The sequence below is a fragment of the Dipteris shenzhenensis genome, chromosome 11 (genome assembly GCF_047967505.1).
Source record: "Dipteris shenzhenensis isolate YYH24624 ecotype China chromosome 11, Dip_SZ_1.0, whole genome shotgun sequence".
NCBI classification, from domain to species: Eukaryota; Viridiplantae; Streptophyta; class Polypodiopsida; order Gleicheniales; family Dipteridaceae; genus Dipteris; species Dipteris shenzhenensis.
In genome coordinates this window covers 38166665-38182073 of record NC_141606.1, presented here as the reverse complement: position 1 = coordinate 38182073, position 15409 = coordinate 38166665, and the positions used below count along the sequence as shown (strand labels likewise).

Genomic DNA, 15409 nt, shown 5'->3' with positions numbered 1-15409 from the left:
GAAGGGAATTGCTAGGATTTTCAGCTCTGATGCTCTATCCCCCTTCTTCATGACTTGGGGCTCAGTTGCTTGGCTTTCTCTTTTGGGGCCTCAGGTCTTTTTTGAGAGATATGACTCTTCTTGGGCCCCCTAGTGATTAGATGACACTTGGTTGAGTCGTGTTCTCTGATGATGTTCTAGTCTTACCCTTCAAGGCTGTTCATGCCTCGATGGGCTCTTCTTGGGAGATAACATTTAGCATTTCAGCGTGGCATATTTGGAGAGCCAAATGCACAGAGGCTGGATGGGTCCCAAGTTCACCCCTCCCATACTTTGGCCAATATATGACTAGACACTATACATACTTTGATGGCCATCTGGACGAGTATGTAGGGATCCTTTTGGGTAGCTATTGCTAGGAGCGCTATTTTCGTCAGGGAATGAAGAGGCTCTCCCTTCTTCTCGGAGACTTTCATAGGGTTGAGGTGGCATTTTCAGCATCAATCTTGGTTATTTTCTCCTTGTTTTGAGGATTTTTTTTCTCATGCATTGCATGATGTATTTCCACCTTGAGCTTGCTCTTGCGGGTTTATTCATGCTTAATGAAAGTCTATTTTTGCAAAAAAATAAATAAAAGCCAAGGTGGTGGAGGAGTTGCCCTTGATGGCCAAAATAAGGCAGCACAAAAGCCGCCCCTTGTTGCCAAAACTTAGGTGGCACAAGAGCCCTCGCTTGTCTGTCAAAAGTAAAGCAGCATAGGAGTCGAACATTGACCTCTAAAACAAGGCCACACATTATTGGTTGGAGAGTAGCTTTTATGAAAGAAAGAAAGGGGGCTTGGGGGAGGGGGGGGATCCACATGGTACTAACTTGCAATATTTATTGTTATCGCCATGTTGATTATTGCTGCGACATCCTTTGTCTCCTTTATCCTGTTTGATCCAATGCTTTCTTGAACCCTTTTTTGGGAGTGGGAAGAAGGGGAAGGGGTGTATGTGTGGGGTGGGGTTGACATCCTTTTTCTAATTTGAGACAGAATACACAAGTTATGTTGCCTAAATCTCAGCTGTGAACCAAACTAGTTCTGTGATAGTTATTCTAGCCCTCTTGTTTGTAGGACTTTTTGTCTGAGGCTTTATTATTGCTATATGTGTGTGTGCTGTTAAACGTATTTTGAATCAAACAGTCTGTTTTGTTTTGCCAACTTGATGTCCAAGTTGCGTCACTTAAAATCCAAGCTTCTTATGTTTATTTTCACTAATATCCATTTTTGAAGATTGAAAAATTTCCCATTTTATTTGTCATGTTTTCTGAACAGATTGCGTTCTTGCTACTCTGATCATACCATTGGATGCTCTTTGGAATCATCAAATCTAGCCTCTAATGGCACAGGAGAATATAACTTTAGAAAAAACTTACTGTGGACAGATGTCTACCAGCCACAGTCTCCTGAACAGGTTTGGTGTCTTTGTGAATGCAAACACTTTTATGAAGGCTGATAGGTGGTAAAGTGGCATGTTTGTATTATTTATTTTTTTGACGTATGTTTTCTTTTGCATTAAATGCAGGTTTGTGGAAATAGAGAAGTAGTTGCATCTTTAAATGCCTGGCTTCAGAGCTGGCAGTCAAAGTGTGCATTGGGGATGGGCACGTTGGAGGGTGAGAAGATCCAGAGAAGTACTGATGGTATTGAAAGTTGTGATGAGGATCGAGGGTGGTTTCAGGAGGATCCAGACTCTGATCATAGCTCAGTGGAAGATGATGGACTGCAGAATGTTTTAGTTTTGGCTGGGCCTGTTGGGGTAGGATATTTTACTTCTTGTCTTTTGCATTCAAATGTTTTGGGGATGCAATTATTAGTTACTCTCTCTTAGTCACATGGAATGGGGCTCTCTCCAGTTCTAAATTACACTCTCTATATTCATAATTAGATTTGTTTGATTTATAAAATCAGGAACGTGATCTTACAAGTACCTCAGTGAGTACCTTTTGGCCCAATCTCAGTCCAGTGGAATGTGTGCCCCCTAAATCTACTTTGCAGTATTGTGTACTCGTTAGCCGAATTTCAGTCCGTGCCCCTGCAATAATATTCATACTCAATTTGTTCTCATGAAACAGTGCCAACGGTTTGCAAATAATTCCTTTACTTTGAATGGAAAAGGCTTATATATGGGAGACAAGGAAGCTGGATTACAGCTACTTGAAAATACTCCCTATTTAAAGGTGCATGTGTAATGTGGATGTGAACGCTTATATCGACTACTAAGCTAGAAAACCATGAGTTGGAGAGACTGTGTACCAATGTTTTTTTCCCCCTTTTTCAGAGACACCTTTGAAAGAAAGAGCGCCTAAGTCGGCTATCTCACCCTTGAGAAATGATAGCCTAAAATGGGCGACCTGCTCTGAACTTGGAGAAGATTAGCCATAACTTCATAAAATGCTTATTTTTATGCTTGTAGCCTTACTAAAAGGTGGGACAGACATGACAATTATCTATATATGTCTTGCCATATGATTTTTTCTTTCATAAAAAGGAATTCTATCAAGTAATGAACAAAATCTGTGAGAGCAAGCTCAATGCGGAAATACATAATGAAAACATGAAAAAAACACCCTGTACCTGTAAGGGGCTAAGAAAAAGGTCCTTAGAGTGAACAAGAGAGAAATGAAGGCAAAGGCTGAAAATGCCATCTCAACCTTGTTGTGGGCTTTGAAAAAAAAGGGGAGCCTCTCCATCCTGTAAGGATTATAGCCCTCCTAGAAGAAGCTGCTCATAAGGTCCCTTGCTTGTTCGTCCAAACAACCATCAGTGTATGAATAGTATATGTGTCCAAATAATGGCGAGGTGTGAGAAGGGTGGACGTGGGATCCATCCAAGATTTCTATGCATTTGGCTCTCTAGATATGCCACGTTGAAATACTTGCTAGTATCTCCTAAGAAGAATTCACAGAAGCATGCACGGACTTAAGAGAAGGTAACATCATCCAGAGACTTAAATTGGGAGCATGGGTCAACTAAATGTCGTATCGAGAGAGCCCAAGAAGAGTCATGTCTCTCATAGAAGACCTAAGGCCTTGAAAGCGAGAGTCAGTCCATCGAGTCCCAAGTCATAAAGAAGAGGAAACGTGGTGCAAACGTACTGAAAATCTTGGCAATCCCCTTTCAAATAATCCTTGCCTATCTGCAATCCCATAGGCAATGTTAGATAGTCTCCACAACAAAACAACAATGAGGACAAGTGGAGTTTCCCCCAAATCCAAACCTCCATAAGCTCACTGTAATCCCATCATGAATAGAAAGCGAGAATAACAATACATTTTTTATATACCCAATAGATTTCCAGAGTCTCATGCAAATCTTGCCATTTAATTTGATATGCTAAATGACCGATTTGGATTTGTCAATAAAAAGATATAGATTGTCAAAGTTTGGCTGTTTTTGGCGATCAAATAGATTCTTAAAAGAATAATTTGAATACCATATTCCCCCAACTTTTGGTCCCATACCCAATGAGCACCTAATTTTCTAACATTTGCCTTAAAAACATTGCCGTGCACCCAAACTGTGATGGAGATATGCTTACATTTAGTCTGTCAGATAGCAAGCGTGCACTATTGTTTTTTTTTTTTGGCAAAAAGATTACTTCATTAATTATGAATGAGAGCTGCAAGAGCAAGCTCAAATGCGGGAGTACATCATGTCATACATGAAAGAAAAAACAGCTCAAAAAGAGTTAACAAAAATCCAAGGTGGAGGCTGAAAGTGCCACCTCAACCCTGAAACAGACTCAGAGAAGAATGGAGATCCTCTCCAAACTATGAAAAAAATCTCTCCTGGCTATAGTTGGTTTGCACTATTGTGATGTGAGGGAGACTTGCTAATATGATCCCAAATGTCCCAAGGTGATACTTGAGGCCTCAAATAGGAGGGGTATGTCAGCCTTTGAGCAAACTACTCAATATATGACGTAAGTGTGTCACCTTTCGTGGAAAAGCTTGCTTGTAGGCTTGTTGAGGATATTGAATGAATTGAATTATATATCAAATGTTCTTTGGCATCACCTCTTCCCTCGCAAATTCAATTGTATTGATAAGACCGATTACTATCCACAATGTGTAGTAGGCAATGAGGGCACGCAGGGGCTAACTCAAATCTAGACATGCAATTTCTCCATGAATATAAAGTCAAAAGAAAAGAGTGATTTTTCTATACATGAAGGATTTCTCGAGTCTTCTCCAAAAGCATTTCTGCAAGGTTGTATAAATCTGAAAATTCTCCCAATGAGGAGATTTGGTTAGGATTCCGGACTTCCGAGACTAGACTCAATTACAAGAATATCTTTGATCACCCCAAGAAAAGCAGCCCTAGCAACCTTTGGCAAGATCCTGGAAGAGATTGGCCACAATCAAAACTTGTTGCTTGTACCTTGAAGCAAAGACACATATCTTGGTAGAAAAACATTCAATTACCCATAGACAATGATCAGGCCGATTAGAGATATCCTAAGACTTCAGTTAAATCACTTTTTAAACCATTTTATGTAGAAAACCGGAACCAAAAATAGAGCAGCTATGGATTGAATCAAGATACCCAATTAGAAGCGATTTTGTGTGATAAAGAGAGGCTGAAATTGAGTGAATCAAATCTGCAGATGTTCGATAGATAGAAGGCAGGAAAGACCAGCGTATAAGGGCCCAAAAGAAGCAAGAAGATAGTTGGAAAAGAGCGACGAAGAGGCACATTGAGAGGGGGAAGTTGGCTGAGAAGATTCACACATAAGGCAGTAATATGGGCAGCAAGCTGAAAGAGATGGAGGTATAGAACAGCCAGCAAGCTAGTCAGCAAGGAAGATTGGGGGCGCATCAAGATGGAGGAGCAGCAGCCAGCAGGAGAGGAATAGGCGCACCAGGGTGGAGGAGTAGCAGACCAGCAGGAAGAGGATAGGCACCCAGCTTTTGTGTGTGGGAGAGTGTGGCCAGCCCCTTGAATTTATAGGCGTTGGTTGGACGAAAAGCACAAAAAGCTAGAGCCCAAAATAGGAAAAGCAAGCTCTAGAAAGTTTTTCTCAGACCTTCCAGTAGGTTGAAAGCAATTATAGCTGAAAAGCAGGGTCATTAAAATAGATTCCTAAAAATTAGGGCAAAAAGCTCAAATTCGATTTTTAAATCCTAATTAGAGCTTTTCTTTTAAGATTTTGAATTTCAAGACCACTCTGCCCCTACACTTCTTTTAATTAATTAATTGCCCATGCACATTTGATCATATCTTGTCTTAGACTACTTGGATTTCGTTCAAACTGAAACCAACAGATAGACCTTGGCTTTCGTTCAAACTGAAACCAACGGATAGACCTATCACCTAGCACTCTGGTTTGTGGTTTTGAAGATCACATCCACCCCGCCGGATCCTATGTGATCTTAATCTGTCCTTATTAAATAAGCATCATCATTTCTAACACACCAAGGCTCAACCCCAAGGCCATTGAAAGTGCTAAAAATGTCGAGGATGGAAAGCCCTTGTGGATCTGCGAGGTGTCATCATTCTTGTATGGCATGATGTGAAATATGGCGGTGAGGTAAGGAATTGCTGCTGCTCCCCCCCGCTCCTCCTGCTGCCCTCCCCTTGACTCCCCTCCTTGCTGCCTCCTCCCTCCCCTCCCTCCCTACTTGCTGCCCTTCCCTTCCCCTCCTCCCCTCTCCTTCCCCCCCGCGCTGCTGCTGCGCTACCCCCCCCCCCGGGCGCTGTTGCTGCGCTGCCCCCACCTGCTGCTGCCTGTGCTGCCCCCCCCGCGCTACTGCCCCCCACAGCCGTTGCTCCCGCCCCCCCCCCCGCGCTGCTGCTTGCACCTCCCCCCCCCTCCCTCTCCTCCTCTCCCCCCCTCCTTCTCTCCTCCCCTCCCTCTCTCCTCTTAACTCCTTCCCCTTTGTCGCTGCCCTCCCTCTCCCCCCTTCTAGCTCCCCCCTTCTTCAACCTCCCTCCGCCTTCAACCTACCCCCTTCTTCTTCTAACTTGCTCTCTCCTCTCTCCCTCCTTCCTTCACCCTCTCCCTTTAGGTATACCTCCATTTTTTGGGAGTCTCCTCGGCATCAGGATAGCGGACGGAGTTTTTTGTGTGTTTGAGTCAGCCTTCCCTACCTCGATTGACGAATGGGCACCGATTCAGTCAATTTGTTACCGCGCACACCGGCCACGAGAACCGTCACATTTTCAAAAGACGAGTTGCAACAGTTGTAAAAGGACTTGGAGCATGAGTGTTCCACGACTCTCTTTGCACGCATCTTTGGTTCACACCCCTCCAGATCACAGGCTAGATATTCGATGCTTGTGGCGCTTCCCCAAGAGCTCGCCCCCCAGCTTAAGGATGTTCGTTTGTTGGGACGAGGTTTCTTTCAGGTGTGCCTAGATTCCCCGGACGTCACGAGAGACTTGCTAGAGGCTGGGTTTCTATTTCTAGGCTACAAGAGGATTTTTTTGTTTCCCTTTCAACTGGGCTTTGACCCAGTTGAAGAGGACAAGCAGGGAGTTTTTGTTTTCATCAGGTTTCCTGGTCTCCCCTCATTTTATCGTTGGCTTCTTTCAATTATTGGCGAGAGGTTTGGTGTGGTAGAAAAGATCCCTCCTCTTCCTGGCAAGCCCTCTTCGGCTGTTGAGGCGGTTAGGATGGATGGGGTACCCACGGTTAGGGTCATTGTCCAGGACTCTAATATTTCAGATGACCACATCATGCTACAACGACCCGATGGGTCTTTCTTCCACCAGAGATTTGAGGTTGCAGGTCGGCAGGACCAGCGTAGGATTTGCAGATTCTCGGGGCACTTCGTCAGAGATTGCCCAAAGAAGAAAAAGAGGCTCAGAAAGCAACCAGCTCGTACTAGCTTACAACAGAGAGCAAGAGTAGGATCTACCGCTCCTTAGGCACCGCCTCAGACACGAGCTCCCCCTCCTCCTAGGGTTGCTGGAGTCACACCTGCACCCCGCACCACCTCTGGCCCATGGTGGGTTAGGCCCTCTACTTCAGATCATACTTCCACGCACCACCTCGTGTGTATGGTAGGAGGTTAGCTCCGGTGGAGGGTTCTTTTTCCACCACCAGGTTGGGTAAGGTATTCCAACGCGCTTCCTCCCTCCGATGAGGATAGCCAGTTGCAATATACAGGGATTGGGCGGCATCAGCTTCATTCAGGTATGTCAGGTGGTTCCTTAGACATTCTTTTTCTTCAGGAACACAAACTGGATACGAGAGATTGGTCCAAGTCAGGTAAGTTGTTTTCAGGCCGGACTTTTTGGCTTCCTGCCTTGGGAACGAGAGGAGGTACATGCATATCAGTTTCAGATTCTCTTCTCCCTCTGGTCATTGGACATGGTACCATCACCTCCTCCAAGGCCCAGTGGATTTTACTTTTGATTTATGGACGTAAGGTTGGTTTTCTCAACCTCTACACTCCGAACAATAGAGGGGACCGTGTTCTTTTTTGGAAAGAGTCGCTCTCATGGGTTGACATTACAGAATCGTGGATTATTGGAGGTGATTTGCTTGCTTGAGGCGCACGTACAAAGCTTGCCCCCCCTTCGATGGATTTCTGTCGTCGGTATTTGAAGAGCTGCTGATCACTTGTTCTTGAGATGAACGAGAATTTGAGGAGAAAAGCCAAAGGATTGCGTAGGAGACTGCTCATACACTGAGGAGAGATTGCTGCGTACGTGAAGACTACGCTGATTGGGAAGTTGCCCATACATGTGGACAAGGAAGGGTGAGGACCTGTTCGACTGAAGTTTTGAGGATCTTGGATGCATAGTTGCCAGGAGTTTCTGAAACGGGAGGTTTCAAACGGGTTTCATACGTTTGAAACGGGGTTCGAAAAATGAATGAAACGGGTTTCGAAAAATGAATGAAACGGGTTTCATTCGGAATGTGAAAATATGTGCATTCATACCTAGGGTATGCATCATGCCATATACAAAAATGTGCAAATAAAGATTGTAAGTGACTCCATAGTGCAGACATGATACAAAAAACATACATATCAAGTATAAGCACCATACATACTGAATCCTGATCATACAAAAAGCTAGTCATCAACGATCATACATTATACATATTAGAGTACTCAATGATCATCTTCACACATACATACTGAATGATCAAACATATTGATAATTGAATCTTGATCATACTAATCATACATACTGAATACTAATAATAATAAAGAAGTCATCAATGAACCTTCCAAGACCTCCATGGTGATGGACCATGAAGGTAAAAAGGTCAAATTACAATTGGAATCCAAAGTACTGTCTATCAATAATAATTGACAAAGTCACAAATCAAAAGTCAAGCCTCATCATCAATGTCAACATCTTCCTCCTCAACCGAATCCATGTCCTCATCAGCCTCCTCCTCACTGCTTCTTTCTCATGGCGAAGCTCTTTTGTACGCAATGTCTCATAGCTCGGACCCTCCCACTCACACCCAATACGCGAGATAGCTCACATAGTAGACTTCCAACGAGCGGTTTGAGTAATATTGAAAGACAATGCACATTGCACAAACAACTTTGTTACCTCTCTAGTTGCCTCCTTCATAGCTGCCTTTTGCATGGTTGCCTTCATATCTCCTCGCTTAAACAAGGGAAGGGCACTTCTTTTAGCTGTGGGGGTGGAGCGTGAAGACTGCGACATCTGCAAAATGTCATTCTCCTCCCTCGTTGATGCTGGAATAGCTGAGATATTTAATTCAAGCTCATCCCAATTGGAATCCCTAGCATTTTAGCTTTCCAGGCCTTCAAGCCATCATACACCTCCTTTGGCACACGAGAACAAGGGCCAATACCAAAGCCCTTTGTTTGAGAAAAGTGAGCCTGCAATCTCTGAAATGTCCCATGATGCGGCTCAGCACAAAAGTTGCAGGTCCACTTGCCTGTGCCACTCTTATCATAGTGTGCACAAAGGAATTGAAGGTGACATTGCTCCGCAACGCACTACCTTTTCGAGGCATCTTCTTGCTTGCAAAAAGCGATGTAGAACAGCAAAAGTAATTGCAGCTTTGCAGCCTATATCATGCATGCAAGATGAGCAGATGAATCAAGAGAGGAGCGTTAGATTTCAGAAACATCAGAAAGAGCAGATTTCAGCCTGCATGAAAGGATGCAGCGCCAAATTCAAGAAGAAGGGTGGACTGTAGAAAGGACGATTGAATGCACATTGGGGATGATTGGGGGCACAAACCTCGAGAATGAGCAAGAGGGAGCGTACGGGCTGCATGGACGGAGCGTACGGGCGTACGGCGAAATGCGTCAAATCGCTTTTTTGTCCCCTTTTGAACCCTACCCAAAAATTGGGGCTGTATGAAACGGGTTTCATACTTATGAAACGTTTACACGTTTCATACGGGTTTCATACAAGTATGAAACGCGTTTCATATGCAACTATGCTTGGATGATCTGTAGGAGTTGTGGCTCATTCCTATCGCTTGTGGTACCACATATGTGCGTTATTCCTATCTGACTGAGTCTTGTTCATCGTGTCACTTGTGCCATCTCAGTTGAGAGCCTTTTTGGTGTCTTTGTGCTTGTTTGTGGCTTGTTGAGGGTATCATCTCAAGTCATTGTGGTCCGGGTACATGCTCTGGGCGTTGTGCATTTGCTCTATTTCTGTTGGAGCCCATATTGCTAGTCTGATCCCATAGGGAGTCTCGACCTGATCTACGGAGCTAATTGAATTATAGTGATTTGTTGGTTGTTTTTTCTCTCCTTTTGCTTTCATGAACGTTACTCTTGGCTGTCTGAGGCATGACCATGCATGCTAAACTGGTAAATATTTCCATGGAATGAAAAAGAGTTGCTTCACACCCGTCCTGTCTTCAGTTGCATAGGCTCTTCACTAGGTTCCCTACCACTTTCTTTCATCATCTGTTTTGGCGATCTTGCTGGGGACCCCTGTGTGTCTTGAATTGGGATGTGTGTACCCATAACAAGGACGCGAGAAGTGTGGAGAGCAATATCTGATGACGAAGCCTCGCATGCGGGTGATTATTTGTGAGGAATGTAAAAAGTCCAAAGAGTCCTCAAAACTGTTCAGAGGAAAAAGATGCAGAGTTAGATGCAAGCTTGGCACTGAAGGACGGAGATTTTGTGAGGGACTACTGTGTACAAGAGATAAGCAAGAACCGGAAGGTATGGCTCATGAATTTCCCCGCTTCTATGGGTTGCCACATGAGGATCTTGAAAAGTTTATTGAAAATCTGGAGTTTACAGCTCTGATCAAAGATAGGAATGCACCAGCAGTGTTACTTCAGATATTGTCCTTTTGTCTAGTAGGAGAGTCTCGTGTTTGGCTGCAAGAATTTATATCTGGTTTATATATTGAAGACGGGGCACTAAGGGCTCCGAATTATGCCGAGGTGAGGGCTGCCTTTGTGGCACAGTTTGCATGCAACCAAGATTCTGATAAAATGTGGAGGGAGCTGTGTAGTTTGCAGCAGCATCCTAACCAAACTTTGGACGAGTATCTGAGTAGATTTACTGTGTCGTGGAATAAGTGGCAAACAGCCTTGCTGCCAGAGGTTCCACCCCGGGTGATAAAGAAGGATCGTTTTGTCTCAGGATTGAAGCCCGATTTAAGGATAAAGATTGAGTGCAAGGAGTTGCCCACTTGTGAGGATGTTGTGAGGAAGGCTAGGGAAACGGAGAGAAAACAAAGGAGGCTGGTTGAGTTAAGTAATGAAATGCCTGTGGTGCAGCCTAGACCTCAAGTGACCTTTGCTGTGAAGGATGATCCATCTAAGGCAGAGCCTAAAATAGAGGAATCCTTCAAAGAATAACTCCAAGAGATGTCAGAGCTTATGAAAAACCTCAATCTCAACTTGATGAGTGGTAGAGGACGAGGAAGAACCTCCAATGGGAGAGGAGTAGGAGGGTTGCCTCCTCTTGGTGCTCCATACCCTTGGCAAGCAGGCCGTGGGCGTGGGAATTATGTGCCTAATGTACAATGCTACAGCTGTGGAGAATGGGGGCATTACAGTACTCATTGTGACAAGCCTCTTCGGGTGGGTGGAGAAATGTATTCTTTGTCGGCTGGATTAAATAATCGGGCTAATGATCATCGTGTGGAGGTGGACGCAGGCTAGCCAAGTAATAGTGGAGTCGTGAAGGCTACAGCTGAGGAAAAAGGCAAAGGGAAGGTGGTAAGCCTGCTTGGGTTAGAAGAGGAATGATAGCTGTGAAAGAGATGCTTGGTCACATTTCTAGTGTGAAGGCTCTTGATTTCAAGCAGACATTTTATGTGAACCCTTCAGTGGGTCTTGATTTCAAGCAGACATTGGGACAGCTTGAAGCCTAGACTCTACAGCATGTGGATAGAAGTCAGAATACTGCTGCTCATGATGCTGCCCAGGGAATGACTGAAGCACATGTGAAGGCTGCAAGAATACAAGAGCCTCTTTACAGAGGTAGAGAGTTCCTGGCAAAAGAAGAAAGTTTTCAGCTGTTCGGAAAAGTTCCTGATGAGATACCCAAACAAGAAAGATACAGATTTGTGACAGCCTGTCAACCTTATGTCATGATTGGTGATGTTCTGTACATGAAGGGAGCTGATTTGATTCTCAGGAGGATACCATGGCATTCAGAGATCTTGCATATATTAGAAGCCAATCATGAAGGTATATGTGGAGGCCATTTTGCCTTCAAGATCATGTTGAGGAAGATTTTGATAGAGGGGTATGTATGGCCTTCCTTACAGAGGGACATCACGCATTGGTTAAGTCTTGCTTCCAGTGCCAGCAAATGGGTAAGAGAATCCTTCATCTAGAGCTTCGAAATGTAGTGGTTGCCTTTAATATCTTTGAGAAATGGAGTATTGATGCAATCGGACCAATGCTAATGACTGCACGAGGAAATTGCTACTTGTTGACTGCTGTTGATTATCTGTCTCGATGGGGTGAGGCAAAGCCTGTAAAGGCGGTCAATGCAAAGACAGTCAGTAAGTTTATTTATGAAGATATCTGTTGCCGATTCGGCGTACCCTTGGAGCTTGTATCTGACCGTGGACCCGGGTTCAGAAGTGAATTGATGGATCTCCTTTGTGACAAACTAAAAATCAAACAGAGGTATGCAACTCCTCCTATCCACAGTGCAATGCTATGGATGAGTATTTCAATGGTGCATTAACTAGCATTATGGGAAAGATGATAAGAACCCATGAGAAAAGTTGGGACCTCACTGTACCATGGTGTTTGTGGGCATATCGTGTCGTTGTAAAACAAGGTACACAGTTTTCTCCTTTTCATCTGGTGTATGGCAAAGAAGCTCTCTTGCAAATTGAAGTGGAGATTCCGGCCCTTCAATTTTTGATGAAGATGAACAAAGAGCCAAAGCTGGAGAGATGCCCAATCCAACTTGGCATCCCAAATATGTGACAGGAACACCCCTCTGAATCCAGGAAAAGCCAATGTCAACTCCCAGCTTGGAGTGTCCTCATCACTGATCCAAAAGCCAAAGGATTTATGCCAGTTAATGTGTGCCCCTGCAGCTAAGCAAAAGATATCCAAGGCTGTTCGGAAAGAATCAAGTGACTGCGACCTAATCCTTGTATATTCCAACTGGCTATTCTCATCGGCGGGAGGAAGTGGGTTGAAATACCAGACTCGACCTGGTGGCGGAAAAAGAAACCTCTACCGGAGTTGACCTCCTGCCATACACACGAGGTCCAAGGGGAGGAAAGTCGACAGGTGAGAGAGAGAAGGATGTGTCAAAAGGGATGCCGATAACTGGCTCTCCAAAAGTGGAGGGTACAAAATCATCATTTGAGAGGTTAGAGAGGTCCTTCAGAGCGGAAAAGGAGTTTCGATGAGCCAGTCCTGGGGAGGGGTAACGAAGGATTCCTATCGAAGCAGGAAGAGAATGTAAGACCCCCTTCCCTCTGTCCAAAGAGGGAGGCAGCTGTACTGGATCCTGATCAAGAAGTGCTACGGACGAGGTGGCAACAACCTGGGCTGCTGAGGAAGGTACAGCTTGATCCAAGGGTGGATTCGAACAAGGCTCCTGAACACTAGTCTCCTCCCAAGGCTCCAAGGGGGTAGCTTCCGAAGGGATGGATGTGTGAACTGAAGTAGAGGGCCTAACCGCAACCGAAACCCATCGTGGGCCAGAGGTGGTGCGGGGTGTAGAAGGGACTCGAGTAGCCCTTGGAGGGGAGGGAGCCCGTGTTTGAGGCCGTGTCTGTGGAGCGGTAGGTCCTGATCCTGCTCTCTGTCGTAAGCTAGTACGAGCTGGTTGCTTTTTGGGCCTCTTTTTCTTCTTTGGGCAATCTCTGGCAAAGTGCCCCGAGGATTTGCAAATCCTACACTGGTCCTGCCAACCTGCAACCTCACATCTTTGGCGGAAGAAAGATCCATCGGGTCGCTGTAGCATGATGTGGTCATCTGAAATATTGGGGTCGTGGACAATGACCCTAACCGTGGGTACCCCATTCATCCTGACCGCCTCAACAGTCGAAGAGGGCTCGCCAGGAAGAGGGGGGATCTTTGCTACCACACCAAACCTCTTGCCAATAACTGAAAGAAGCCGGTGATAAACTGAGGGGAGACCAGGGAACCTGATGAAAACAGAAACTCCGTGCTTGTCCTCTTCAACTGGGTCAAATCCCAGTTGAATCCCAGTTGAAGAGGACAAGCAGGTCTCTCGTGACATCCGAGGAATCTAGGGACACCTGAAAGAAACCTCGTTCCAACAAACGAACATCCTTAAGGTGGGGGGCGAGCTGCTGAGGAAGAGCCGCAAGCATCCAATCTCTCTCTTGTGACCTGGAGGGGTGGGAGCCATGAATGCGTGCGAAGAGAGTCGTGGAACACTCATGCTCCAAATCCTTTTGCAACTACTGCAGCTCGTCTTTTGAGAAAGTGACAGTACTCGCAGCCGGTGTGAGCGGAGACAGATTGACTAAATGGGAACCCATTCGTCAATCGAGTTGTGTTGGCCAATTCAAACACAAAAAATAAATAACTCAGTCCGCTTTCTTGAAACCCAAGAGACCCCTATAAGAGAATAGGGGTACTTCAGATGAAGGAGAGGGTGAAGGAAGAAGAGAGAGAGAAGAAGAAGCCAGGAAGGAGGAGTCAGCAAGGGGGCAGCAAGGAGGAGGAAGGGAGAGGAGGGGAGGATAGAAGAGGGGAGGAGTGGAGGAGAGGGGGAGAGAGGAGTAGAGGAGAGGGGAAGGAGGAGAGGAGGAGTGGATACTCATTTCGTTAATTTTGGATTATGCACTCTCCAAAATCATTTTTGTAAGTACTTTTGGAAAGTGTACTCTCAAAAATCATCTGTATACATATTTTGGAGTACTTTAGGATGTATTTAAAAAAAAAATCCACTCTTAAAAAATCAAATTAAAACGACAAAGTAAGTTAATTTTGTAAAAGTTTGGAAGGGCAGAAAATGAAAATTGTAAGATATAATGTAACATCTTATAGAGACTCAGACTTAATTTTTTCTTAATTTATTAATAATTTAAATTAATTAAAAAAATTTAACTACATGGAAAAATTGTATATATTTATGTATGTATGTATGTATTTATGGCCCATGCACGACATTAATTTACCATAAGAGTCCTCTAAATCTCCAAGATATCATAATAGTATTAATAAGCACCTTTTGCGAGTTTAAAAACTCTAAAATTAGGTAGATATGGCATCGTAGGACATTGCACATGCACGCATGGTACAAACATGCCCTTGGTTCATCGATGGAAGGCCATCGGTACATATGGTAGGACTGGTGCACTGCACTTATCCACATGGCACGGGCATGCCCATGTGGCTTTCAGCTCACCCTTGTTGGTGTGGGACTCATGCTACAGGCCTGTTGACTGAGAAGAGGGAAGGGGAAAGTGAGAGAGAGGGAGGGGGGGTAAGAGAGAGAGAGGGAAATGAAGGGGAAAGGGAAGGGAAGGGAAGGGAAGGGAAGGGAAGGGGGAAGGGAATGGAAGGAAGGGTAAGAGAGAGAGAGGGAAAGGAAGGGGAAAGGGAAGGGAAGGAAGGGGGAAGGGAAGGGACTGAAGAGAGAGAGGGGAAGTAACAGGAAAGGGAAGGGGAGGGGAGGGGAGGGGAAGGGAAGGAAGGGGGAAGGGAAGGGGAGAGGAAGGGGATCGGGAGGGGAGGAAGGGAAGAGGAGGGAAGGGGAGGTGAAGGGGGATAGGGAGGGGAGGGGAAAGGGAAGGCGAGGGAAGGGGTGAGGAAGGGAAGGGGAGAAGAGGACGGGGGGGGGGGGGGGGGGACTCCCTAATGCGAGCAGGGGGGGAGGGGAGGGAGCGGGGGGGGTCGTGCAGGCCTCGCTCTCAAAAAAGTCACTAGGAGTCAAAAAGTTCACGAATGGAACCTATTAGCTTCAGGGTGTTGATGGCATGGTGATACCCAGGCGCACCAATGAGTATCGCCTT

At 45.2% G+C, this 15409-nt stretch overlaps 1 protein-coding gene across 1 annotated transcript in view; it reads left to right on the top strand.

Moving 5' to 3' along the window:
* The window catches only part of LOC147896988 (P-loop containing nucleoside triphosphate hydrolases superfamily protein), a 129814-nt gene that overhangs the window by 94380 nt on the left and 20025 nt on the right, over positions 1 to 15409 (top strand). Inside the window, exons 10-11 of the mRNA XM_087381387.1 lie at positions 1298 to 1436; positions 1548 to 1781. Coding sequence (XP_087237513.1) covers positions 1298 to 1436; positions 1548 to 1781 — 373 coding nt within the window. The remainder of the gene's footprint in view (positions 1 to 1297; positions 1437 to 1547; positions 1782 to 15409) is intronic.